This window comes from Neopelma chrysocephalum, unplaced genomic scaffold, assembly GCF_003984885.1.
Source record: "Neopelma chrysocephalum unplaced genomic scaffold, ASM398488v2 Primary Assembly neopelma1_66, whole genome shotgun sequence".
In the NCBI taxonomy this organism is placed as follows: Eukaryota; Metazoa; Chordata; class Aves; order Passeriformes; family Pipridae; genus Neopelma; species Neopelma chrysocephalum.
The window spans coordinates 13,739,649-13,765,476 of NW_020897725.1; the positions used below are offsets into that span (position 1 = coordinate 13,739,649).

Below are 25,828 nucleotides of genomic sequence, written 5' to 3' on the forward strand. Positions count from 1 at the left end.
ATCAGCAAGATCCTCCTCAACATCAATCTGGGGTATGTTTATTATACCAGATTGGTCCAGAGACTGAATCAAAACAGAGCAAACACTACAAATATTTATCATTTATTCTGCAGAAAAACTCAAAGTTCTCTGCAGGAAGTTCCCACACAACCTACTCCCACCCGAAACGTGAATGCCTCATTCCCAGTAAGCACATTAATTCCTCAAAAAGTTCTTGACCACCTTGGAAGTTTTAACTGTCAATGGGATGAGTTTGACCTTCTAGGTTGTGTAAGTCACAAGCAACTGGTGCCACTCAAGACTGGAAAACTAATGCCTAAATTAGGGAAGAAATTTTCCTTTCCCCTCCCTCTCTTCAGCTCGTAACAAACTGGACAAAGCAACCTGGGCACAGTGGTTTCTTCACTGTCACCCAGTGGCAAACTGCAAACTCCCGAGTGGATTTAGAAGGAAACCAGCTTCAACATCCTTGAATCAAAAGTAACTTCTTAACTCTGGCACAACATGAATCTCAGTATGTCCTGGACATGGGGGTATCAATCAGTAGCTCTCAAAAGATTTATCCTGCTTTAGTTGTCTTTACAGCCACTGGCTGTCTGGAACAGTTGGGAATACCAAACATAACTGAATTCCTGAGAGACTAAGACAAGTCAACTGGAAAGGAATGAGGTCTTGGTAACGCCTACATACAAGACCTGCTCTCCTTTCCTGACCTCTGGCTTCCTGGGGAATAAAGCATCAATTCTTGTTTTCAAGGAATTCAATGTCTTGGCTTAAAGATCCCTAAAAGACCATTTCACGTGCTGTGAGACAAACACAACGAGTGATTTTGGTGTCTAAAATAAAATTAATTCATTTGTACAACTAAGATTTTCCTGGAGACCAGTTCTAGACAGTGCAGAGAACTCTTCCAGAGACCACAGACTATTTGTCACTATCTGCTTTAAATGGAGAGCTCATTTATCCAAATGTACCTTCCACAACACACCCAGGGCACCTGCATGGATACAGGCATGTTTTGTAAATATGTACAACATGAAACACTTCCAAACTGAAACATCCCTTGAAATACGCTTGAGATCAAACACATGAGTGATGTCTGTCACAACCCACACCGCAGCACTGGAAATTATCCACCTGTCCCACGAGGCTCAGGAACCCACAACAGGCTCCCCAGGAGCCTGCACAGAGTAACCTGCTACTGCCACCTTCTACTGCCACCTTCCACTGCCACCTTCTGCTCCACCTGGAGCCATGAGCCTCGAGTAGGAGAATTTTAACACAGAACTTGAATTTTGACGACTGGGAAGCCAGAACTGAACCAAAAAACATACACCAGTGGCACTGACAACAAGGAAATACGGAATTGCAGAGAAACGGCTTCGAAGATCCCATTACCAATGATTTCTTCTTCCTCCTCCTGGTGATGTTCAGAGCTCTTCCTCACCTCACAGAGCTCTCCTTGTACTTCTTCCCACTAACACGTGTCATTATTCCTCCACTGCAGGACTGCTTACAACTCTTAGCACAGTCAGGGCCCTTAGATGGCTCATTATCCCCTTTCCAGGGGTGGAGTACCCACAGATCCATCTCCTTTAGAACAAACTGGCAAACTCCAGATCGGCACAGAATTTTATCCACAACTTCCCGCACACAAACACTCAACTGGATATAATGAGATTCACCAGAGGTCACAGATGTTCAAGATATCTGCAACACAGGACTCGCTAGCTGAACACTTAATTCAAAACCTGCTTCCAAACCCACATTTAGTAGTGACTCCTGCGTTCCGTAAATTTTCTCATTTCACAGAAATGACCACATTTAGCAAGCTGCAATAAAAAAGAAAACAATTAGAAGGAATTAAGAAGCACTCTGAAACAAAGGATTACCAGGAATCGTTCCTCTTTCTCCAGCCAGCGCTGATCTTCCTCCATCTCTTGTTGCTGTCGTATCAACCTCTCCTCCATGAGGTGTGTGGGGAGAACTTGGCTCATCCCTCTTATGTCCATAGTGCCCGAATCCTACAATCCAGGGTTAAGTTTATTCAGTCTCACAACTTAAAATTTGTATAAACAGCTGCAAGAACTTATAGCTTATAAAAGAACAGATTTTTAGAAGCCCAAATGCACAACAGCAGCCAAGCAGAGTTCCTCGAACTCTTCATAAACTAAACCAGAGCAGCAGAAGAAACTCTTTCCAACTCCAAACATTTTATCTGCCTTGGTCCTAAGTCACTGCAAACAAACAGATTTGAAAGATTCTGTTCTAGTTTTCAGCAACATTGTCACTTCTTGTATTGCACTTCATTTGAGTTGGACAATGAAACCAGATTTATCAATTTTGTTTTCTTGGTCTTGAGCAATAATGTAACCATCCAGTTGTTAAAAGCTGCAAGATACATTTTTTTTTTACTCAAAACAAATATGCTGTTCAATGTAAGCCAACACTTGCAAGGCATGTCACAAAAACATTTTTAAATGAATTTTTGAGCAAATATTTATGCCTGTCTTAAGCTTACAAATACTCCACATACCATATTTCCAATGTTGCCTGGAAATCATTAGCAAATAGTGTATAAATTAGTGTTTTTAAAAAAACCAAGGGGAATTTGGTAACAAATTTCCTTGTATTTAACAGGGAAGTCTCAGCTATCACTTAAATGTTTATCAGAAGAACAGGGAATAGAGCTGGTTAGAGACGGAATGGATTTGAGACAGAAGCTTGCATAAAGTGAATCTCTGTGGAAGGACAAAATGGAATGCAAATGTATTTAACACTGGAGAAAGGAAAAGAAATGACAGAAGGTTAAAAGGGGAATTAATTCGATGTTCCTTTCAGCAGCTCTGTGCCATCACAAGGGGCTGAAGAGCACCCAAAAGGAATAAAACTCAGGAAGAAGAGCTTTGCAGACTATTTCATTTTCTGTTCTGGATAAGTTACAGAGAAGCCTCAGATCCTTCATCTGTGCTGGTTATCTCCCATGAGGGGTATTTTTACACAGTAATGATATTACGTATTTTACATGAAACGTTCCCATCTCTATCAACAGCACTAAGTTCCAGTAAAGCCTTCTTTTAACTAACACCAAATATTTGCTATCAGTCAGTTAAGATAATAAGTGGTAACAACAAGTAACAATCAAGAATTTATGTGAAGTGACAGTTCATGCCCAGCCTCACACAGAAGGATTTGTTTTAAAAGGAACAGAATTCAGTCCTGACTCCCAGCCCACCGCAGTGAGGCAATTTTAAAAAGCACCAGAGAAACACTTAAGTTTCCTACAACAGATCTACCTAAATAATAACAGTAATATAATTTGTAATAATAAAAAGTGTATTTAACTGTACAGAACACAAAACCAGACGTGCCAGTTCACAATACCTCCATGTTTGGTTGCCACACTGATATTTCCTGAGGCCGATGGTTCCAGGAATCTGCTTGATCCAAGAGAGAAGCCTGCCCAGGATAAATGCTGCCTGCCATGGCTGGTATCCCATGAGAACCAGGGTAGCCAGACACCTTTTGGGGGGAAAAAAAACCCACACAAAGAAAAACAAATGAAAAACAGAGATATTAATAAGACCTGTGCTTCCCCATAATTAGTAGCTATGTCCCCCCCACGACAGTAAAAATGAAAGCACAGAAATGACTCAATTCAGTCACTGAGAGGGAGGAGGGGAAGCAACATCAGAAGAAGGAAGCTCAGCCAAAACATGACAAACCCCCTCTTTTTTTAGTTTTTGATGATGGTTATCATCACTGTTTTAGAATAACTATATATAAATATATAGAAATATAACTTTGGGGGATAACTATAACTATTTGAGGGTGCCTATCAAACAAGCAGCATTAGAGCGTGTTCTAACCTCTTCAGTCAAGAAGATCAAAGTCCTCTGAGGAAAAAACAAAATCTATATATACATATGTAAGAACTACACATGCAGAGCTCGTGTTCCAGTTAATAGGAGCCTGCAAACATCACCCTCCAGAGCCCCATAAAAATGTACCCCCTGCTGTATGTTGCAGGCTTAAGTCTTGAGTGACACCATGTAATTAGTGTGCTTAACTGCATGGCCTGGGAAGTTCTCCACAGGAAAATCCAAGTAGTTTTAATGAGCCTGAAGTACTTATTAAACCAAGGAAAACCTCCCCCTCTCCATGAAAAAACCCCTTGACTGAGATGCCTGTAAACAGTTGTAGCCTTGAACAAACCTAAAATTGGCTCAAAGTCCTTTCATGAAAAACTTTTGTTTTAAATTTCTTCAGCAGTGTTAGGAAGAAAAGCAAAACCTCTGAGGATACAAAAGGTAGAGCAGCTATCAGGCAACAGAAAATAAAATATGAATGATCCCAAGGAAAGTCCCCCATTTTATAAGGCAAGTAATTTCATAGCTCAGCACAAATGTTAACAAGAACACCACATTCCTTCAATAAATATGGAAATGGCTGATGTGTTTTACTGCAGTTTCAGGAATTTGAACACCACATCAGATATGGAAATATCTGCCATCTGGAGTAAACCTACCGGGCTCAGTTTGGGGGTTTTTTTTCTGATGCAAAACAAAACTCATTGAACAGAACTGGATTAAAATAAACCACATAAGAAGTGAATCAATCCCACCAGCTGCAACTGAGCTAGAAAGCCCCATTTGAAAAAAAATAAAAAACATTCACAGGATTAAATGTAGTACCTGGTAATGATTTGGCTGTACCATATGCTGTGGACTTGGATAAAACCCTTCACTGGATCTGGGACTGGGGTAACCAGGTCTACTGGGCTGCAAACATAAAGGAATTTTTGGAGTCTTTAGAAACAGAAAACTAAAACCAGAAAAATTACTTTTCAGTGAGACATACATTTACAGGTGGTGATCCCAAAAGCAAACTCAAAAAAACCCCCCTAAAATAGATTTTCTACAATTACTAACATTTTTTTAAAACAACTGAAATTAAGTTTTCCTCAATTTTTGCTTCGAAATTGATGCAGCTCAATTGTTTGCTTGGTAGGTCGATAAATAATGCTTGCTCTGTGAATTCTTTGTTCATTTAATTGCTTGCACTAAGTGACCTGCTCTGTGCTGTTCAGAGAGGACATCAGCTAAGAACATAATTCTTAAACCCAAGTTTCCAGGTGCAAATACAGCATTGTTTCGAAATTTTGCTGTTAATTTGTGGCTTTTGTGACTGTTCCCAAAAGTAAATTCTTTTGCTTCAGTCAGAATAACACAAACCAAACTGGTTTGTTTAGCATGACTGTTTCCATGTGGTTTTCTGAGGTATAAAGTTAGTTCTGATAGTTAACTTCTCTGTAACTAATTGCCTCAACAAGGATGGTGCTTTTGATCAGATTCTGAACCTCCAAAGGTATATTTGAGGTTTGTTTGGGTTTTTTTTGATAAGGAACAGTGCTGCTGAGTGTTTCATGAGGAGAATCAAACAAAGAGGGGGAAAAAACCCCAAACCTCATCATTCTGCAAAGGGCTCCTTCAGACCACATTACTTTGATGTTGTAGAATTTATCATTACTTTATGAAAAAAGTCATTATCATTCTGGAGCAGGATGTTTTCTGTCTCAGGTTTCTAACAGAAATATTACTGTGAGATAAAAGTAATTTCATAGTATGGATTGTGATAGCTGTGAATTATTTGAGAATGTGTATAAGGCTACAAATAAAATGGAGTTTAAGACCTATAACGACATGAAACTTTTATAATGAATCTTGGGAAGAATAAAAAAATTAGTTGTCAGCTTTAGAAGATTAATAATAATAATTAAGGAGACACTTAAAAAATCTCCTTTCTACAAAATTCAACTTGGTCCAATGCCATTATTATGCACATCCATATTTCACACAAAAATAGCATATAAAAAACCTAACCAACACCTGCATTACAAATACAGTGAGGACACAATAACCCCCTCAAAACAGACATGCAGTGGCAGAATTAACTGCAGTTTTAACACTCCTTTGGTTCCGTGTTTTGGTTTATACATCACACACAAAGCTCCAATGATTATAATTTCACATATAGTGCAGCTCACACATTACACTGGTAAAGGGAACTTATTCTACCTGGATTAGCCCCAAAGCTTCAAGACTAAACAAACTCTTCAAACAAGGCTGTAATAATCAAGCAGCATATTGTTCCAATTTATGCACTTTATCTGCTTCTGTAACTTGGAACATTGTCTATTTAGATAAACACCAAATCCTGCTAATTCATCTCAGATGTCTGAACAGGTCTGAAATGAAAGCAACAATTCCACTGCCCTTATTCCTGGGGTGTCACAAAGTTATCAAAATGCAGAACTAAGCTGGAAATCTACCAGGCAACAACCTGGATATGGGGAAACAAAAGAAAATAAAAATAAGTTGCTTTCCTGTGAGTGTTGGGGAGTGTGTGCAGCAGAAGGTCCTGGAATCATTATCAGCTCCAGAGCCTTTGTATAAAGCTCCAGGAATTCACCACAAACTGATCAGGACACAGACAATATTCCACATTACAGTGGTGACTGCACAGAATTAAATTCTTCAAAATACAGGCTCAAGCCTTCAAAATAATATGCAAAAATAACTCTGAGGAGAAGCAGACAAGTCACTGAGAGGGGAGAGTGCTCAGGAACTGGTGGGGTTGGACTCCCACAGCTGCAGAACACATCAGTGACATCCAAACAGGACAGTAATGAAACAAAACGAAGTGGAAACTAAACCACATAAGTTCCTTGGCAGCAAACCCCTAATTTTTCTGTCCAGTAGAAGGAAAATACAATTAGTTGACTTCTATCATGTCACCAATGTGTTATAAATAAACTTCACAGTGGCCCGAGGGCTCACTAGCCAGCATAGAGTGCTGCAAAAAAGAAAAAAAAAGAAAAGGCCAGGAAATAATTTTGTGGCAACCATGGTTGCCTTTTAAAAGTAAAACAACAAGAAATAAAAATCATTAGTGAAATATCATGGCATGGATCAGTTCTAATCACAGCTTAAGCAGAACTGGGTCATTTCGGGATTCACAGATGATGACAAATCTGGCCAGAATGTTGTGGTTTGAACAAACCCATCAGAGGAGGCTTTGAAGAAATAAACGGAATAAAAAGGGGGGTTCTGTTTATTTTTTTTTAAATACACGTAATTTGCAGTCTTAGCTACCTTGGGAGGAGCTTCATCTGATCCTCCTGAGTCCCAGGATACTGTGACTTGTCGCCTGGATTCCATTCTCATTCGTTCTTCTTGCTGCAGCTTCTCTTCCTCCAGTATTGTACTAAGAAAAACATATTGTAATTAAGTAAAACTCCAGTTCAGCGATGAACAAACCTCTCCCCAGAGCTCCTGCATTTTTCAGACTGATAAACACTACTTAACAAAGTGACTGAGCACTGAAAAACAACCTTCTTTCACATCCAGTAGTTCAGTTTCTGAAAACCAGTATCAGGCAGAAATATTTCTGTAGGATTACCAGTGTGCTTTTGAAAACAGAAGCAGCATCAAATTTTCAGAAAGCTGTGGTTGATCTTGCACAAAATTGTTTTTGCATAACAGTTCTTTTTATGTGCAATTAGACAGAGAAATCCTCAAAGACAATCAATCAAGCACTTACTTGCATTAAAGCTTATTCTTCACAAGAAAACATTCTACTGAACTGCTGCAAAGGTTCAAAACAAACTGAAAATGTTCTTTACTGAAACTCAAGAGCTTCAGATCACTGGGATTTTTTTTTCCTTTTTGAACAAAGCAATCAAAAACCATTTTAAATACTTCTGCTCTCACGCTTTAGCCCAGCCAGGAACACATTCAGCAAAGCAATTTAGCAAAACAGAAAGATCTGACAGCATTCACTCAGCTTCTAAGCATTCAGGTCAAAAGGCTGCATTTTCACGAAGTATAAGACAGTAGTAAAACCAGTTTGCTACTTACCACTGTTCTGACTATTACAAAGCCTGTTTGAAGCTGAACGTGCTCCTGCTGCCCCCACATCCAGCCTCCTCCCAGCTCTGCTATGTGGCTTATTAATGTTGGATATTTGCCATTTGAAAAATACTCAGAGTGAAGCTTTGAAGGAGGGAGCTGCCAATTCCTTGGAGCTGCGCGCTACGGGGACAGTCTGGAGATGTGAGCGGGGCAGATTATTTCCATATCGCCATCCCCAGCGTAAAGATAATCCTGTGAAGGAGCTATTCCCAGCTCCTTTATCACTCAGGAGTTTCCAGAAACAAAGCTAGGTTCTGAGTTTATAATCTCCTGTTCAGTCTGCTAACAACCACCCAGAATTACTCATGCAGGGGATGAGATCAACTCCAGCAATCTATTCTCATCGTGGAACTTTCAGAGCTTATTTCAAGAATAAATTCCTGCTGGAGACGAGAACTTTGCTTTTCCTTACTCAGCCAAAAAAAACCCAAACAAACTATGCCACTTCTAAAAAGCAGAGAAGTCATCTCGTCTCACTGCAGCTAAATCAAGTTTATAAGTATTGCTGCAATTTCAATCCATCATTGCTGAAGTAACACAAGAACGTGGAACAAAAACAAAATCAGACAAGTTATTTGCAAAAGTCATCCTACTAGAAATACCACAGAACCACAACTACAGCCCAACAGAGGGAATAAAGAGAGAATCTTTCTATTTTACCTCTCTCTTCCTTCAGAATAAGGAAAATGTAAGATTTCATACTCGAGCCCATGAAGAACTAGCAAAAACCCCAGGGCTTTAAAGCCAAGTCACACTTCAGATATCCAGCATAAGTTTTTATATAGCATAAGAAACCAGCCAACACATCCACAACCACGAACCACGATTACCATCTTTCAAGAAATACATCTAAATTAAAAAGACCCAAAACAAAACAACACCAAAAAATCTGCTCAGATTAATGAATAAAGCACGAATAAACTATGGATTTTTAACCAAGCTGTTGATACAGCAGTTGCTCTAATCTGAGCAGAAGAACAGACCAGAGTTGGCTACTAGCAGCTGACTAAATTTAGAGATGGCTTATTGACAATTTGGGGCCATGGGTGGAATTTGCCACAGCACAGTCCTGTTCTTCTGTAGAATGGACTAAAACCCCAATACCCCCTCTGCCTTGCTATCAAAGCCATTTTATCTGTGATCCCACAGCATTCAACACCATCAACTTAAACCCTTATCACTGGAAATTACAATCTTCTATTGAAGTGACTTGGTTTTCATTACAGGGGCTCAGCTTTTTGCCTTACAACTCCAACTCATCCCACCCTGCTCTCCCGTCGCCTGTACCAATGGGAGGTTCTTTCCCAGCAGCCCAGAGGTCCCAGGCTGAATCTGTACTTGGATGCCCTTGATTCTGCTGACAAGAATATAAAGTAGAAATGCCTCAGAGAAGCATTACTTGAAAAAACCACAAAGAATATAAATGACTCACAGAAAGGTCTTTGTTTTCACAAAGGGGAGACCGATCCGTGCATGGAGTCAGAGTGTGCCAAGAGATATTTTTGACGTTTCCTCAGTGCAGCTGCTCAAGTTCTCTGAACAGTTTATTAGAATATGCAGAAGGTCAGGAAAAGTCAGATCTAGGCATATTTTCCCAAACTGCACATATTTTTAGCAACAACGAGGAGCAAGCAGAGAACTCCATCCCTATGGTTTCCCTAGCAAACCCTGAGGTAGAACAGACAAACTCAGCTCAGCTTCTGGGCGAGGTGAAGGCTGATGAAAAGTCTCCATTATTACAAGTCCACGTAATTGATAAACTTATTTAATTTACAAAGGACTTTTTACTGAAATTGGCCTGTGACCAAAAAGGAAACACTTACTGGGAGCCTCAGTGTAGGAATATTTTAAATACTGAACTGTTTCCTCACATTCCAAAAGGCACAGCAGCACCAGTGTGATGTGGGAATCTACAGTAAGTGCTGACCCCCAAAAAGCAGCTTCTTCCTTTCTCTCTGTGATCTCCAGCCACCACAAATGCCAAATTGGATGCAGATGAACGTATTTTCACATCCTGTTCTAATATGAAAGCACTTGTATATGAATTACACGTTATTCCTAATGGTCACTATCAAGGAGCAATAATGAAGCATTTTGCAGCCTCCATCTGTTCTACACAAAACCAGCAAGGTGACACGTTTCCCAAATAAAAATTTCCCACATTCTAACTCTGACCAAGTCAGTGAGAGTCACAGGAGAGCAGGATTGCACCTCACTGTCCTGACCTAATCTGACTTTTAACCCCTCCCCATGACTTGAAAAAGGGACTTGGAATCCAAGGAGGAATTAAATTTGGAAATCCACAACCCACCCATTTGTTTCTCTGTTTGCTGGGAAGACTGACTCAATCCTATCCATTTAAGACAGATCAAATGCTATAAAAATTACTACCCTAATACCACTACATAAATTCATATGTAATAACAAATAACTGTATATAAGTTGTACAGAAATCAGCACCTTTGCATTGCACAATCAGCTGCAAATACAGTTCGTGCAAAGCAGCTGTTACTATGAAACGGGGAAAGCACCAAATAACAGAGACCACATGAAATGCTTATGGTCCCACCAGTGCTATTTCAGATGCAAGAGTTTTTTCCCAAAGCCATGGACTCTTTCTCATAAAACCAGAGAGGAATGCTGCAGTGCTGTAGCACTGGCTCCAAGCAAACATCCAGTCTGCTCTCAGCTTGAAGAGACTACCCTGGACAGGATCCAGAATGCGCAGCAGCAACACCAGAGGGAAAGGCCACCAGGGAAATGGCTTGTTTTTGCAAGTTCATGGGAATTTGAGTTTTGAAACCCAATCTTTCCTAGCTGCCTGAGATTGCCTCATCATCAGGGAATTGGCAACCTTTCCAGCAAGAGGCTAAGTCTGTCTGTGAGCGGCACAAAGCAGCCCCAAGGACAACCATGCTGCCTAACTTTGGGAAATAAAGGTCACCAGTTTGGAGTGGTAGAAAGCTCTGCTTTGGTGGGAACAGAGTAAAAAATGGATTTTAGGGTTGCAATGGCCCCAGGAGAGAGGCTGGCCTCTAAGTAATGCTTCAAATCTCCCAGTATGAGTATAGGAGCAAAAACCCCTCCACACTCAGTATATTTTCCATCTGAGTGAGAGAATGGTTTAGCTTGGAAGGGGCTGCTGGAGGTGTGGAATCCAATCTCCTGGTGAAGCTGGGCTTCGTGCACAGCAAGGGCCAGCTCCTCAGAGCCTTTTGCAGTCAAAGTTTGAGAGTCTGCCAGCATGGAAATTCCAGAGTCTTTCTGCATGACCTGTTTCAGGGCTCACTGATGGGACACATTTTGGTGTGTAACCAAAGGAGACCCTGACTTGCCACATGTCCTGAGTGCATGTTCTGAGGAGAGCCAAGCTCTTGAGCACACTCTGGATTTACTCATCCTCTTACTTTCCTGGTGAGATACTCTCCCTGCTTGGGTTTACACACTACTGCCATCTTCCCAGTCACATTTTTCAGGGCTTCATTCTCACCTGTGCCAACCAGCTTTAAGTTATCAGTACAGCTTGACTGCAAATTGACAAGAATCCTATTCTTCTAGAACCAAAAAAAGAGAAAAATCAAGTGAACTGCCAATTTCCACCTATTCCCCACACATCTTTTCCTTGCAATCCCTACCCAGCCCTGCCATTCCTTCCTTGGTGGTTAACTCCCCACAGTCAAGAGAATAATGGTAAGTTATATATGATAAGGGACAAGTCTTCCTCTAGCTCTGTGAATTATTAGTCTACACAGGAGCTCCCAAACCAACAGATGATGAAACTGTATGAAATTTTAAGAAATAGGAAAAAAACTTAAAGGTATTTAAGTTATCCATATAGCAACTCTGAAACAGCATCATAATTATATTCAAATTGTCCCTTATTTTAACCACCAGAGAATTATCTTGAACTACGAACATCCAGTGACAGCAAAGAATGATATTATGAAAACAAAACATGCCACAAAGCACAACTTAGAAACAAGACCTAAAATAAAACTGAAGAATTTGGGACTGAATTAAATAAAGCCAAGAGTGGATTGTCAACGTACAATACCTGTGCATTGTTTGAACCCTGTATTGACTTATGCAAAACACATACTGAGCCCTCATAAAATCCGGAAGTCACAACATTTGTGACCCAATTTGGTCACAAATATCAAATCTGTCTGTACGTTATCTCAGTGAGGTTTCAAAGTTTAAACACCACTCCTGCCTTGGGGCTGGCGAAATGGAGATATGGACACTGGAATATATTTATTATTGCAGAATAAACTAAGGTGTGAATTTAGACTGGTCTCCAAGCTGTGTACTCACATTCATTCCAAGACAAACAAAAGGTAGTCTATATCCTGGTTTACAAAGGGCAAAAGAATTTCTAGTCAATGATGCTGCATTTATTGCAGGCTTTGTAACTGCCCTGTGACAGCTGTGTCTGTGCAACCACTGTGCTACATGCCATGAAAATAACTTCCAACAGCACTCACCTGATGCTTCATTTATTTAGGAAAAGATACATTTTTACCCCAAACGTCCACAACATGTTTGTCCGGATAATCACTCTAAATTCTTTCTACCTGTCTCCCCAAGGATGGTAGCTAAAGTTAAAAACAAATTGCTAGTAAAATGTGAAGTTTTTCTTGGGAGAGAAAGAAGGTGATTCGTACTTCCAGTTATTTGAATTTACTGCCGAATCTAATCTTCTCTAGCAGATAAGGTCCAGTTTTCCAAAAGACTAACAACAACCTGGCCTTCTGAAGATAAAATTTAACACACCATGTCTCGTGTTTGCCACAGAGAGAAAATACCGTAACAGAAGATAAAGCGAAAATAAATATTTCTGAACAAGGAAAACGACCTTTCAGAAGTAAAACCCTACCTGAGTTGTGCTTTAAGTTCAGTAAACCTGGGTCTCCTGCTGGGGTCGTAGGCCCAGCACTTGGTCATAAGGCTGTAGAGGGTGGGAGGGCAGTTTGGAGGCATTGGGAGCCGCTCACCGTTCTCGATCCGCCCAATCACATCATTGTTCTTCACTCCCTGGAAGGGCTTTACCCCGTGCATGAGGATCTCCCACATACACACACCTGAGAAACACACACAAAGCAACGTTTTCCCCACTGCCAGCAAACGACAAGAGCTGTTAGAGAAAGAAACAACCCCCAATTTTGCACTAACACTGCGATTTATTCCAAAGCGTGCAGCCAGGGAATAGGTTTGGACTTACCAGCTGGCAGCAGAGGAGTGATGTGCAGCAGGATCACTCACACGGCACCAACCTCACCTACTGATGAGGCAGCACGACCCACAGCCTGGCCTCCCACTGCACTGCCTTTTACCTTTACCTGCTCTAAGTCACAGGGGTTGCTCATATTCAAATCTTTCATACGAGGTGGAATGAGCTGTGTTTGCTTTTCCCTTTGACTCGTTCCAACTGGCCTGTTTCAACACGTAGGGTGTATTTTCACTTTGAGGGTGTTTTTAACGCTGGCATTGATCCAGATTTTTTTGTGCTGAAACTATGTAATAAACTACTTTCTACTGAAACAGCGTTAAAAGCACAAAGGGAAACGTGGTCTGTCGCTTTAGGATTGGCCAAGATTTTACATTAGAATTCATTTCTCTAACTCTGACTGTACTAGAGTTTTCTTCAAACTATTATACACCCCTCACTTAACAACATTCAAATTTTAATTTGTAAAAAGGGTGAACTCTTACTTGACTTTCCTTGCTCTTATTCCAAGTCTCATCACCTTTGTTCCCTAAAACAGCCTGTGTTCCATCTGCCCAGACCAGCTGTATGAACCAGTTTGAGCACAGATGATCAAGATTCATAAAAAACCTCACATATTTAGGAAAAAAGATCAAAGCTTCAGGATATGCCTATTTAGCCTCATTTTTACTCAGCTTCTGATCATACTCTGTAAAACTGACAGGAGCTATGAAAGACAAATTAAGTGGGAATCTGGCATTAAAGATCTAGAAACAGGGTATTACGTAGGATGAGTTACACATTAAGCAAGGTGTATCATCATAAAACTCAAAAAAATGCAAATTAGAAACAGCAATGACAATGGTGTAAAACAAAAAAAAAAGAAAAACAAAAGCATAGCTCCAAAATACAACCAACGGAAAAAAAAATTTCCTTTTTAACTGTGAAAATAATTTCCCTGTACCTTCATTTCTGTCAGCTTCTTACTAGAGGTAAAAAGGCACATGAAACTTCAGGCATACTGAGTAGAAAAAGGAAAAAAAATAAATACAAAGATGGAAAATATGCCGGAAGAAACTGGATTTTCAGAAAGTACAGTAAACATTGTGCCAAATATCTGGAAATTATTCATTTATAGTAGCTAAAACGGAACACTGAACTTCTCCAACAAGACATTAAAGAATCCCCACCGTGTGGTGTTCACTCACCAAACATCCACACATCACTAGCTGAGGTAAACCGTCGGAAGTTGATTGACTCTGGAGCCATCCATTTGATAGGTAATTTTCCTTTGGAAGCTACAGGGGAGGCAAGAGAAGGCAGGCTGTTATCTCTACTACTGAGCTCAAACACAGATTTTGTTCTCAGTGAAACAATTCACAAACCCCATCTCCAGTGAAGCACTTCAACTATCGATAAATAAAATTGTTTGGCTTTACCTAAAACAGAAAAAAGAACCAACAAAACCCAAAATAATAATAATCCCCCAAACCTCCCAATAAAGGCCTCAACAACAAACCCCCAAAGCACACCAAGAAATGATCATGTCAAAATTATTTCCCCTCTCAGCAACTAAAAAATGAAATGTAGCTCAGTGAAATGAGACAAATGAAACAAGGAAATATAACAAAGTGTAAGGGGACAGATAAAGGATATTTTTAAATATATAACTGCAACCAAAAATATAGTGAAGATGAGATTTATGAATAAATGCTTTAACAATATAAGCCAGCTTTAAAATGCTATTGTTTAGTACCCAACATGCAATCTTCTATTCTCCTGCTGCACTTCCCTTCTATCAGGCACTGCAGGACATCTCTCAGCTGCCAGAGGCACTGAAGATCAGTATTCCACCCAAAATGGGGAAAAACGTAGGCTTCAAAGACATTTTTGTACTGAATCTCCCTAGTTCAGTGGCATCTGAAATCTGCAGCATAACTGACAGCACAGACTCAACATTTATGTGTACCTACATGTGAACTTGATACTGCTTTCAAGTGAAATCAGACCTTGTGATCCTTCTTCTTAAGCACATATGTAGGAATTTACTGCCATTATTAAACTGTTGAGTAACTTGCCTTTTCACACAAATACAACAGCCAGACCAAGGAAATCTGGTTAATTCCTCAATATTGAGAGAAGCAACTGTGTTCTAACTGTCCTGCAAGAAGGACCCAGAGTGTCAACTTACCTTTGTAGTAAGTACTGTCTTCCATGTATCGGGATAAACCAAAGTCACCCAATTTCACACAGTCAGTGGTAGACACCAGCACATTTCTAGCAGCAATATCCCTGCCAAAGAGAGGGAACAGTATTTCTAGCAATTTAAAAGCGAAGTGGTGAAGTACCACCTGAAGAAAATTTGCCTCCTGCCCTGCAAAGGTAAGGAAGGGGTTTAAGATCTCAGTCCTGTATGAGGTTTCCTAATAAGGAGCTCAGATTTTGGTGATACCACAGGGATTATGGAAAGACTTTGGAATTTTTGTCTTGCAGTTTCCCAGGTGAGACAACTTGCCTTACGTGTGTCTGTGGACTCTGCATTTCAGCAGAGGTGACTAAGTACTGACTGATTTAGCTTTGAGCAGTGATGTCAGTACAGCAAACTGAGCAGTGCTGCTTTCTCCCACTTCACGGCAGTGTCAGTTGTGTTTTGTGAGTTTATTGCTACAGTTAAAATAAACAGCCACTTGGCTGAAATCATATAATCACTTTGGTTGGGAAAGATCATCAAGCTCAACCATTAAACCAACTCTGCTAATGCCACCACTTAACCATGTCCCCAAGTGCCACATCTACACATTTTTAAATACCACCAGGGATGGGGAATCAACCACTGCCCTGGGCAGCCTCTTCCAGGATTTGGCAGCCCTTTTAATTAAGAAATTTTTTCCTAATATCTGATCTAAACATCCTCTGGTGTAGCTTGAGGCTGTTTCCTCTTGTCCTGTCACTTGTTACGTGGGAGAAGAGACCGACCTCCACCTGGCTATGAACTTCTTCCAGGGAGCTGAAGAGGGATAAGGTCTCCCTGAGCCTCCTTTTCTCCAGGCTAAACACCCCCCAGATCCCTCAGCTGCTCCTCATAGGACTTGTGCTCCAGACCCTTCTCCAGCTCCACTGCCCTTCTCCGGACACACTCCAGCCCCCCAATGTCTTTCTGGTCGTGAGGGACCTAAAACTGAAGCCAGGATTCGAGCTGTGGCCTCACCAGTGCCCAGCCCAGAGGGACAATCCCTGCCCTGGTCCTGCTGCCACACTATTGCTGGTACAGCCCAGGTGCCATTGCCCTTCTTGCCCACCTGGGCACACCCTGGCTCATGTTCAGCCGCTGTCGACCAGCACCCCCAGGTCCTTTTGTGGTTGGGTTGTTGTGACCCAAGTGCAGGACTTGGCACTTGGTCTTGCTGAACCTCACACTGTTGGCTGTGGCACTTTGATCCAGCCTGTCCAGATCCCTCTGCAGAGCCTTCCTGCCTTCCAGCAGATCAACACTTCTGCCCAACTGGGTGTTGTCCGAATGAGGGTGCCCTTGATCTCCTCATCCAGATGACTGATAAAGACATTAAACAGGACTGGACCCAACACTGAACCCTGGGGAACACCACTGGTGACAGGACCCCAACTGGGTGTGACATCATTCCCCACCACTCTCTGAGCCCGGCCATGCAGCCAGTTCCTAACCCAGTAAAGAGTTCACTTGTCCAAGCCATGAGCAGCCAGTTAAAATCCAAGCATCTATAACAATCCCTTGGCTCTGCTATTTACAATGTTTTTAATATAAATATCTATGCATATAGATATATAGTTATTAATTTACATGTAAGTGTTTGCATACACATTATCACAACACATAGAGAGTTTGACTGTAAGTATTTAAACACAAATAAATAGCTGAAGTTCAAAATTAATGGTACTTAATAAACTGGAGTGCTGTGAACTCTTAATTGCATGCAGTAAGAGCCTAAAGTCAGTCTCTTCTCCCTAGAAAGTTCATGTTCAGATTCAAGGGAATAAAATTCAAAACACACCGCAAAGGAAATTTAGGTTCATTTTCTGGTTAAGCAAGTACTTGTATTTTATAAATATTTTGTTTTCCCTCTTCTTTACTGAAGAAGCCATCTGCCCTTGTTTTGCTTTTCTATATTTGAAAGATTGCAGTTGACTCACAGTTTTAAAAAAAATACTGTAACCACAAAGCAACAACCAAGTCGAAAACGACTCCAATTAAAATCCAGCACCAGCTCCGAGTCAATCCAGGAGTGGGCCAGCAGGTGTCACCCTTGAAAAGGGTGTAATTCTGGTGGAAGTCTCTGCAAAAATGACCTTGCCTAAAATCTGAAGTAGTTGCATATAAAAATAGACACGTACACACATGTCTGTATGAAATCTTACCTATGTACAAATCTTTTGCTCTCTAAGTAGGCAAGTGCTGTGCTCAGCTGGTAAGCGTAGAGGATCAGAGAGGCCAGGTCCAAGCTGTATTTTCTTACTTGCAAAAACGATCTCAGCTTTTTGCACGGGGAAGGAAGAAACAGAAAGAAATTAGGACCAAAAACAACAAGTTTGAACGAGGCATATCTCAAACTGTAAAGTTTACACGAGTATCGACGGGCATGACTTCCTTCCCTGAAGGCTGGATGAGAAAAGGAAATCACTTCCCATGAATAAAATTAACTCTGGGTTAAATTCAACCAGTTTTTTCCTACATGAAAATGGTTAGCCAAACAAAAAAAACCAGTAATTTTGTGTATTGCTTTCAGGCTTCTTTTGCAGAACATCTGCTGCTGCTGTTCCACAGTGAAGCACTCCTGGACTTTTACTAACTCTATCCTTGAGAACAGCACATGTTTACAGCCTAAATAATTTAAGAACTTAACAGTTCCTGGCCAAGCCAAACACTGAGTACATCAGTATTGTTTTGGAAGCATTATTTTAACCTACATGTGCTAAAACAACTGAATTTAGCAGAGAGTACCAATATCCATGCAGAATATTTATAAGCTATATTCCCAGTATAAGGCAGTTAGCACCTACTGGAAAGTGGCATTTGAATCTCCTTAAAAATTAAAACAGGGCTTTGAAAAGTCATTTGGGCACTGGAAAGGAAATCTGTAATTTTCTGACAGAAAATGACTTCTCCACTACAGGTTTTTTCTCCCTCCTCTCCTTTTTTTTCTGGACAATGTACTGCAGTTTGATAATTACAATGACAACACGCAATGCAGAATGAAATGTCACTGCAGCTCACATTTTCAGAAACATGCAGCTCAAAGAAAACTAATCGATTATAAAGAGTGAGATTCTAGTTTTGCTTGAACCATTCATCCAAAAAACAAAATAATGAGGGAAGTCATCTTATCTAGGGCCTCTGCTGCAGAGACTCTACAGAAAAAACCCCAACATATTTCAAGGGAAAATGCAGCATTACTCAGGAAGAATAAAAGATGTACCACAATTTCACTTCTAGAAGGTATCTTTGCAAATGCTGTTTAAATGATATCACATTATCATCATCTTGACAGAGGTCATGCTCTCACTCTGGAACTGCAATTGAATTCTCTGAAAACTCTGACTAAATGGCTTTGGAATGAGGTGATGCAGTTCCCTCAGTGGAGGAGGAGGTCAAACGCTGCCACTCCTGTTTCTCAGCCCATAATTCTACAAACGACTATGATATCATGTTTGATATCATGTGTTAGTACTGGGAAGTGTTCTTTCGGTCTTTCGTAAAGTGATCTGTGAGCTAAGAGAGGGGAGACCAAAGCTGCACGAGGGTTTTTCATACCTCTCCAAGTGTGCAGAGCTCCATGATTATCCAAACTGGGTTTTCTGTAATGACTCCAATGAGCTTCACAATGTGAGGGTGATCGAACTGACGCATTGTTACTGAAAGGAAACGAAAACAATTCGGTGGTTAAGAAGCATTTCACCTGTGACCAGAAAATACAACCACAGGTCTTGAAACAGCCTGAAACAACTGTTGCAAGCAGTTATGTCTGGTCACTTCGTGTGTTGTGGGCAGTGGGAAATGCCATTTGCTTTATTTGTACTGTTCTCCACTCACAGAAATGCAAACTGCTGTGGAAGGTGCCAGTCAAGTCAGGGGCTGGCTCTCAGCCCTGGCTGAGCATGACCTAATTAATGCCCTGTCAAACCACTGCAAGGCCACTTAACCTGTGCCCTTCAACTGGAAGAGGAGGCAAAACAGTGTGTATAATTCAATTACTGGAAATAAATGTCTGTCAGTTTATGACATAAACAAAAATCTTATTTAATCATTACATTCATATCTCTTTTTATTTCCCATGGAGTTAATTAACTTTTCAGCCTCAGTAGTAGAGTCATAGCATGTTTTATGCAGTATGACATATGAATCACAGAATCACAGAATGGTTTGGGCTGGAAGGGACCATCAAGATCAATCAGTTCCAACCCCCCTGTCGTGGGCAGGGACACCTTCCAGGATGCTCCAAGTCCCATCTGGCCAGGTCTTGAACATCTCCAGGGCTGGAGTTCTCCACATCCCTCATCCTGGAACTGCTCACCTCAGAGACTGACTGAAGGTTTGCTAATGTTTTGGGGAGATGTGTCTGGCAGTTTAAATCAAACATCAGTCCTCTGATTAAGTTCTTCTCTCCCAACACACGCATGGCAAAAACATCCTTAAATATATCCTCAGCACGCATCTTTAAATACATCCTTAAATACATCCTTAATGTATTCTTGACAAAACATCCTTAATTTGATCCTCAAGTAGTATCTCCTGCTACATTTACAGTCTGCAATGTCAGCAGAGATACATGGTAATTACCAAAGTGCAAAGTCTGCCTCAGTTTGCCTGAAGTTAGGCAAGAATAGAACCTGCTCTCTTTTGGCTTTAAACTAATCTCAAGCTAAAACCAGGAAGCATTTCTGGATTTTTACTCTGAACAGCTCTGAATTCTACTTCTGCATGTGGGTACACAGCAGTTGTGTAACCAAAACGTCTCCAACCCCAACTAAAAGCCTTGGACAATTGTGTTCCTAAGACTGAAAGTTATAATAGTTTAATAACATACTTTCCTGCAAAGAAAACTTTAGGGGCAAACTTAAGATAACATATTCTTTAAAATATTAATGTTATGAATAACACAGGAAAAAAAACCCAAGGAAACAAACATCCCCATCACTGATATAGCTTAAAACATTATTAAAAAGGAATAAATAATATGGTGAAATGTCATATAGTCAATAACAACTGCTAAACCTTTGCAGTGTTGAAACGCCATGAAAATATCTTAATACTCCTAATACTAAAATATTAGGAAATAAATTTATTAATTCAGTGAAGTAACCAACTGTTCTGAGCAAGTTTGCAATCTGAACACAAGTCAAAGGTAAGGGATGGGAATTAGAATGAAAAAGAGAAAGAAGAAATGGCAAAACTATTAAATCAAAATCGAAAAGCATTATTTATCTGTCGACTACGGTGGCATTTCCTAATCTGTCAAACTTAAAGGCATAATAGGGAGCACTCAATGAGCAATTATTTTCTACATTGTTAGGAGACAGCAGCCTACCTGTGAGTGCTGAGTTATTACTGTAAGCAGTGGTTTTTACTGTTCCAACAGATAGAAATGTAGTGGAAAAAATTATAATAATTTAAGAAAAATCTGACATTCAAAAGTAAGAAGTCATTAACTGTGAACACAGATCTTCTGAACAATTATGAAAAATCCTTGAATAAAGGAATACTGAATAAAATACACTGTAATATCTGACCATAACCAATTAATTTATTGATATAATACAATACCTTTACAACATTTATAGATACACAATAGCAGAGGATAATAGGCAAAAATTAAGGCCTAAGTCCCATATCTTAATTTGCTTACAAAACCAAACAATAGAGGAATTGCTAACTTGAATATTCTTATAAAAGTTTCCTGTTCCTATTCATCTCAACAAAAAGCCTTCCTCTACATATGAAATGTGCCATTTGTGGGCAATTATTTAGAAAAATGGTTTATTCTACCATAAATTTTAACTGAATTTTCAAAGCAGATCTCTCTTAGACATAACATTTCTAGCAAAAACAACTACCTGACCTTCTAAAGTAATACACTGAAAAAAGTGTTGGTTTTTTTTAAAATTCATTAAGAAGGAAATAGAGGATCAGATCTATAATATGCCAAAACTGGCTCTAAAGCCCTAGAGGAGTCAGAAATCACCATTTAATTTGGAAAATCAAGGAACCCACAGACAACCATATATATGGGCAATGCAAGGAAGTAAAGCATTCTCCTGGCACATATTGCTGGAGAGGAAAAAGTCTGGCTATATATTAATAAAAGATTTACATTAGTGTCAGAAGTTTCTGGCACACATGGTCATAGTCTTTGCAGGGAGCAATTACAGAAGTGATCCCCAAAGAAGTTATTTAATACTCACAGGCTTCTTGTAAGAATTTTTCTCTAACGCTGTCAGAGGTGCAGTTTTTACACGTTTTGATTGCAACGGCCATGGCTGGATTTTCCTGAAAGACATGATTGAGAAATAACTCAAAGGCAGCCCATCAAAAGCTGTCCTTTAAAATTCCAGCAAGAACTGCTTTGGAGAAAATTACTATTAAATAAAATACCTTTAGCTAAGAAATCACATATTGAAAGCTTCAGCATCATTATAGTCAAGACACCTCGTGTGCAACATTTACATCTAATGTGTCTTGGAAATATTTAATCTGTTTTAAACCATGTTAATATTGTGCAAAAATTATGACAAAAGGTGGTAAGTTTAACTGAATAGTACTGTAAACTTTTTGTGCTATTGAGGATGGTAAACTCTTGAAAATATTTAGCAAAAATACAGGAAACGAGGAGATATATCCTAAAAATATCACTTGGCTTATGCAAGCAAGCAACCTGGAAAGCCAAGTAAAGGAATTTCTGTGGTTCTTGCAGAGGAAAGACTTGCTGCAATTGTGAACCCAAACTACAGAGGAAAGTAAAACAAAGATTTTTATATATTATCTTCACAATCAGTCAGACCAAGGCTTTAAAACCAAGTTAAACAGAACAACGTGTATTCAAAACCAAACAGATTTTCCCATCTAATTGCTCATCTTCTGAATGCTGAAAAATGAGAAGTTCTTAGTGGATTGAAAAAGGCTGAAATGTTTTAAAACTAAGTCTCTACATCACATTACACTGTCCATGTTTTAATGGGCAGTTTACAAATGAACCTTTCCTTGAAAGACTACAGGGTTGATGTATGTCCTTAAAACCCAGTTTTTAAGGCCACTGACAGGTGAAGATTCACAGTTATGTTCTATGTCTGCTCATGACTGCTCTATTTTAAATCTATTAGTAAAGACAAACAGTATCAGAATTAGAGTAGTATTTATATTTTGCAGGCTTAAATGCTTATTTTCTAAGTTGCTTACAACATAGATCTTCAAGTTGACTTAGCAGGAAAATATTGATTAAATCCTCTTCTCATACATAAAATGCCCATAAACTGACTGAAAAACTGGTGGTAAATCATGATTTTATTCCCTTATGAAATCAGGATTGAACAATCAGCCCTGGATGAGACATCTCTGGATGCCTGACAGACCCATCCCTCTCCTGGTTACACATCAAGTTTTTGAAACATCTCATAACCAACAGGAGCATCAAAAGGAAGAGTTTCAGTGCCTGCAACCATCAGACACCCCAGACATTTTCCACAATGAAGATAGGAAAAGGCCTGATATCAGGGTTTTGCTGATATTTTTGGTTTTGGATAAGGAGACAAACCTGTGAGGATGTATCAGACCGGCCACAGTTTGTTTCCTGAGCAGCAAACTCTATTTTAAATGACACTTTGGCATTAACTCCACAGTTAATGAGCCTTTAAAGTCAGTCTTACTGGCATTGCTTACACAATCCTGTATGTATACACTAATTTTCCATTCAGTATCCTACAAATACAGGTTGGCTGAGATACTTCAGGAACACCCGGGAGAAAGCAGCATTCCAGAAGAGGTGGATGCTGCACAGTCACCAGAACAAAAACTATACAAGTGCAGTGAACAGGGATAAAAGGAATTTTTGAGATTCAAATCTGAGCTAGCAGAACAAGAGGCAAGAGATCTCCCCTGTATTTTTGCACACAAGCCAAACATATATACGGAAACACTGTCATGTTATTTGAACTAATCTTTTGTCCACTGTAAGATTTCTTCCCAGTGTAAGTTACACTCTGTGACTAGAACATTAAAATTTAATGACATCAACTTTCTGTTTCCCCTTCACATATTCCAATGCCTTAAATGTAGTAAAATTTTACTAATAAAAGTAATCAGCAGGTTGCTGTTTAAAAATATCATAGTAGTCACAGAATGCCTGAGTAAAATCTGTTTTCCAATTCACAAAAAAAATGGAGACAAGCCAGCATTTTCAAAAAAACAAAGGGTCTTTAATTGGTTTTACAGAGCTCTAGATTTATCCACCATGCCCCAAGTGCAGTGAAACATCACTCCTCAGTACTCCTGTTAACTTGGACAGAATTAGATGAAAAATAAGAATCTCCCTCGTGTATCTCCAAAGTGTATCAGATTTGCTTTCTAAGTGAAGGTACCAGAACAGACTTCAGACTTTTCTGAAATAGATAAAATTTATCCTTACTTGTTTACTTAAACATTAACCCACTAAGCCCTGGACCCTAACCAAGCACCTGTTCTTTGGAAATAGTCTTTCTGAAGTCAGAACTAGATTACCGTCCACATGAATTCTTGTATCATCTATCAAAAATTCCAAAGTTTTTTTCTGATATGAAATAAATCATTTTACATTTGCAGAGTTACTTTATTATAAGCTTGAAACTGGTTGAAATTAACTCATTTTTGAAGCTTTCTCTTGCCTTTTTTCCACGAACTTCATTTTGATCTATTTAAATAGCAGTCTTAGTCTTTGTGGCTGCAGCCTAAACACCAGCCTAAATTATACAAGTGCTGCCAACCTCCCTGGTTTCACTGAGGTGACTCTTGTGTGTTGGTGTTTTGATGGATCAGTGTCCAAGCATTTTGTATCTTTCAGGAAAAAGTAGTAACTTTATTAACCGTCTCTGTGAGAGATCCATTGAGATGGTCAGTGGAGCAAATTTTTATTGCTTCTGGAAGACTCAAACCAAGGCCTCTAAGGAATACACTTATTTTTTTTAAATAGAAAAGCTTTACTGTTTGTTTGTTTTTATTTCAGAAGGAGGCTTACCGGGCTCATGTAAACTCCTTGGTGCACATCTCCAAACTGTCCTTCCCCAATGCAGCGCCCCAGCTCAATTCTCTCCCTTTGAATTTCATAATCTCTGGCTACAAGAATATAATGCACTTAAAATAGTAAGTTTTCTGACGAAGGGCAGAGAAATAATCCACAAGACACAAAACTCAAAAGTAAGTCACTCAATGTCTCACATATGAATAGCTAAGATTAACATTTGCAGCACACCAACCTATGCAGATGCTGCACACACACACAGTGGAGACCTCTTAAACCTCTGAAACAAATGTCTGAACCACAGCAATGGGAAAGGAATTGTGAAATCTAAACTGCTAAATTGGCTACTGTGCACTGATTTAAGTGCAATAGACATAACTGAATCCTTCTTAATTACAGCTGGCAAAAGACAAAGCAAACAGCTTAGGACCACACCAATGTTAAATACAGCCTGATTTTTAAACACATCCCTCTGGATGGTTAAGAGAACTCCACTATGTGGTATTTTAGGTTTTGGAACCATCAAAAGAGCCCAGAGAATTTTTAAAGAGGTAACTGCAAGAAAAAAAATACAGAAACCAGAGCATGGCAAAAAAGGATAAAATGGAAGAGCAAAATTTTGAGTGCACTACACCTCTGTCAGCGTGTAACTGAAGCAAAATTGAGATGTTTGGTGGGCTTATGCAATTTTGTTCATGTTATGGTTTAATAGGCTGAGAATACTGCTGATAAAAATGGCTCAGTACTTCAGCAAAACATTTAATCAATTGCAATTGAATGACTTCATTTGCAATTTAATTTCTCGCAGACATGGAAAAATATTTCAGGAATAGCAGAAAAGCACATATAGTATATGTTTTCACCTTTACTTGTGTTATTCAGAGAAAAAAATATAACCAACCAGCTTAGAACTTCATAACCTTCATCTGATCATCATTCACACTACAGAAATTATGTCATCTAGAGCTGGATAACAAGGTGATAAATGCCTTTTCCATCTCTTTTTTTTAAGTACTGCATTTTCCTCTTTAAAATCCCAAAGCTAACTGGTTTAACTATAAAAAAATAATGTTTATTAAATGAAAGTGAATAGTAAACTTAAAAATTCCACATCATTCCAAACTGCAAGCATACAGGGATGGGTAAAGGGTCTCCTGTTACCTTCATCTATTCCATAGCTTTCTGCAGTGCAATTAAGAGAAAAATCAAATGCTTACTTAGAGCTTCTTAAAAATCAAGACAAGGACAAACATTTTTTTAACATTTTTTCTGAAATATGAAGAAATATACTGATGCAATTTTAAGTTTACATTAGCAAAAGTCACAGGTGTGTTCTTGTCATCTTTACTGGCTCAGTCCTTTGGGAGCTGAACATTTGAGTCTCCTTCAATCCAGCAAAGCACTTAATGAAT

The 25,828-nt window shown here is 39.4% G+C and overlaps 1 protein-coding gene across 19 annotated transcripts in view; it reads right to left on the minus strand.

The window, feature by feature from the left end:
* The window catches only part of PTK2 (protein tyrosine kinase 2), a 189,618-nt gene that overhangs the window by 13,925 nt on the left and 149,865 nt on the right, over positions 1-25,828 (minus strand). For 9 of the 19 annotated variants that reach the window (XM_027684583.1, XM_027684567.1, XM_027684564.1 and 6 more), the window contains 12 exons: positions 25,578-25,598; positions 24,414-24,511; positions 21,613-21,697; positions 18,965-19,065; positions 17,572-17,687; positions 15,371-15,471; positions 14,388-14,477; positions 12,850-13,054; positions 7,155-7,266; positions 4,695-4,781; positions 3,385-3,522; positions 1,893-2,024 (listed from right to left, as the gene is read on the minus strand). In XM_027684583.1, coding sequence (XP_027540384.1) covers positions 1,893-2,024; positions 3,385-3,522; positions 4,695-4,781; positions 7,155-7,266; positions 12,850-13,054; positions 14,388-14,477; positions 15,371-15,471; positions 17,572-17,687; positions 18,965-19,065; positions 21,613-21,697; positions 24,414-24,511; positions 25,578-25,598 — 1,286 coding nt within the window. Of the gene's footprint in view, positions 1-1,892; positions 2,025-3,384; positions 3,523-4,694; positions 4,782-7,154; positions 7,267-7,919; positions 9,872-12,849; positions 13,055-14,387; positions 14,478-15,370; positions 15,472-17,571; positions 17,688-18,964; positions 19,066-21,612; positions 21,698-24,413; positions 24,512-25,577; positions 25,599-25,828 lie in introns of those variants that run through there. The other 10 variants (XM_027684569.1, XM_027684571.1, XM_027684570.1 and 7 more) reach the window with 2 other exon arrangements.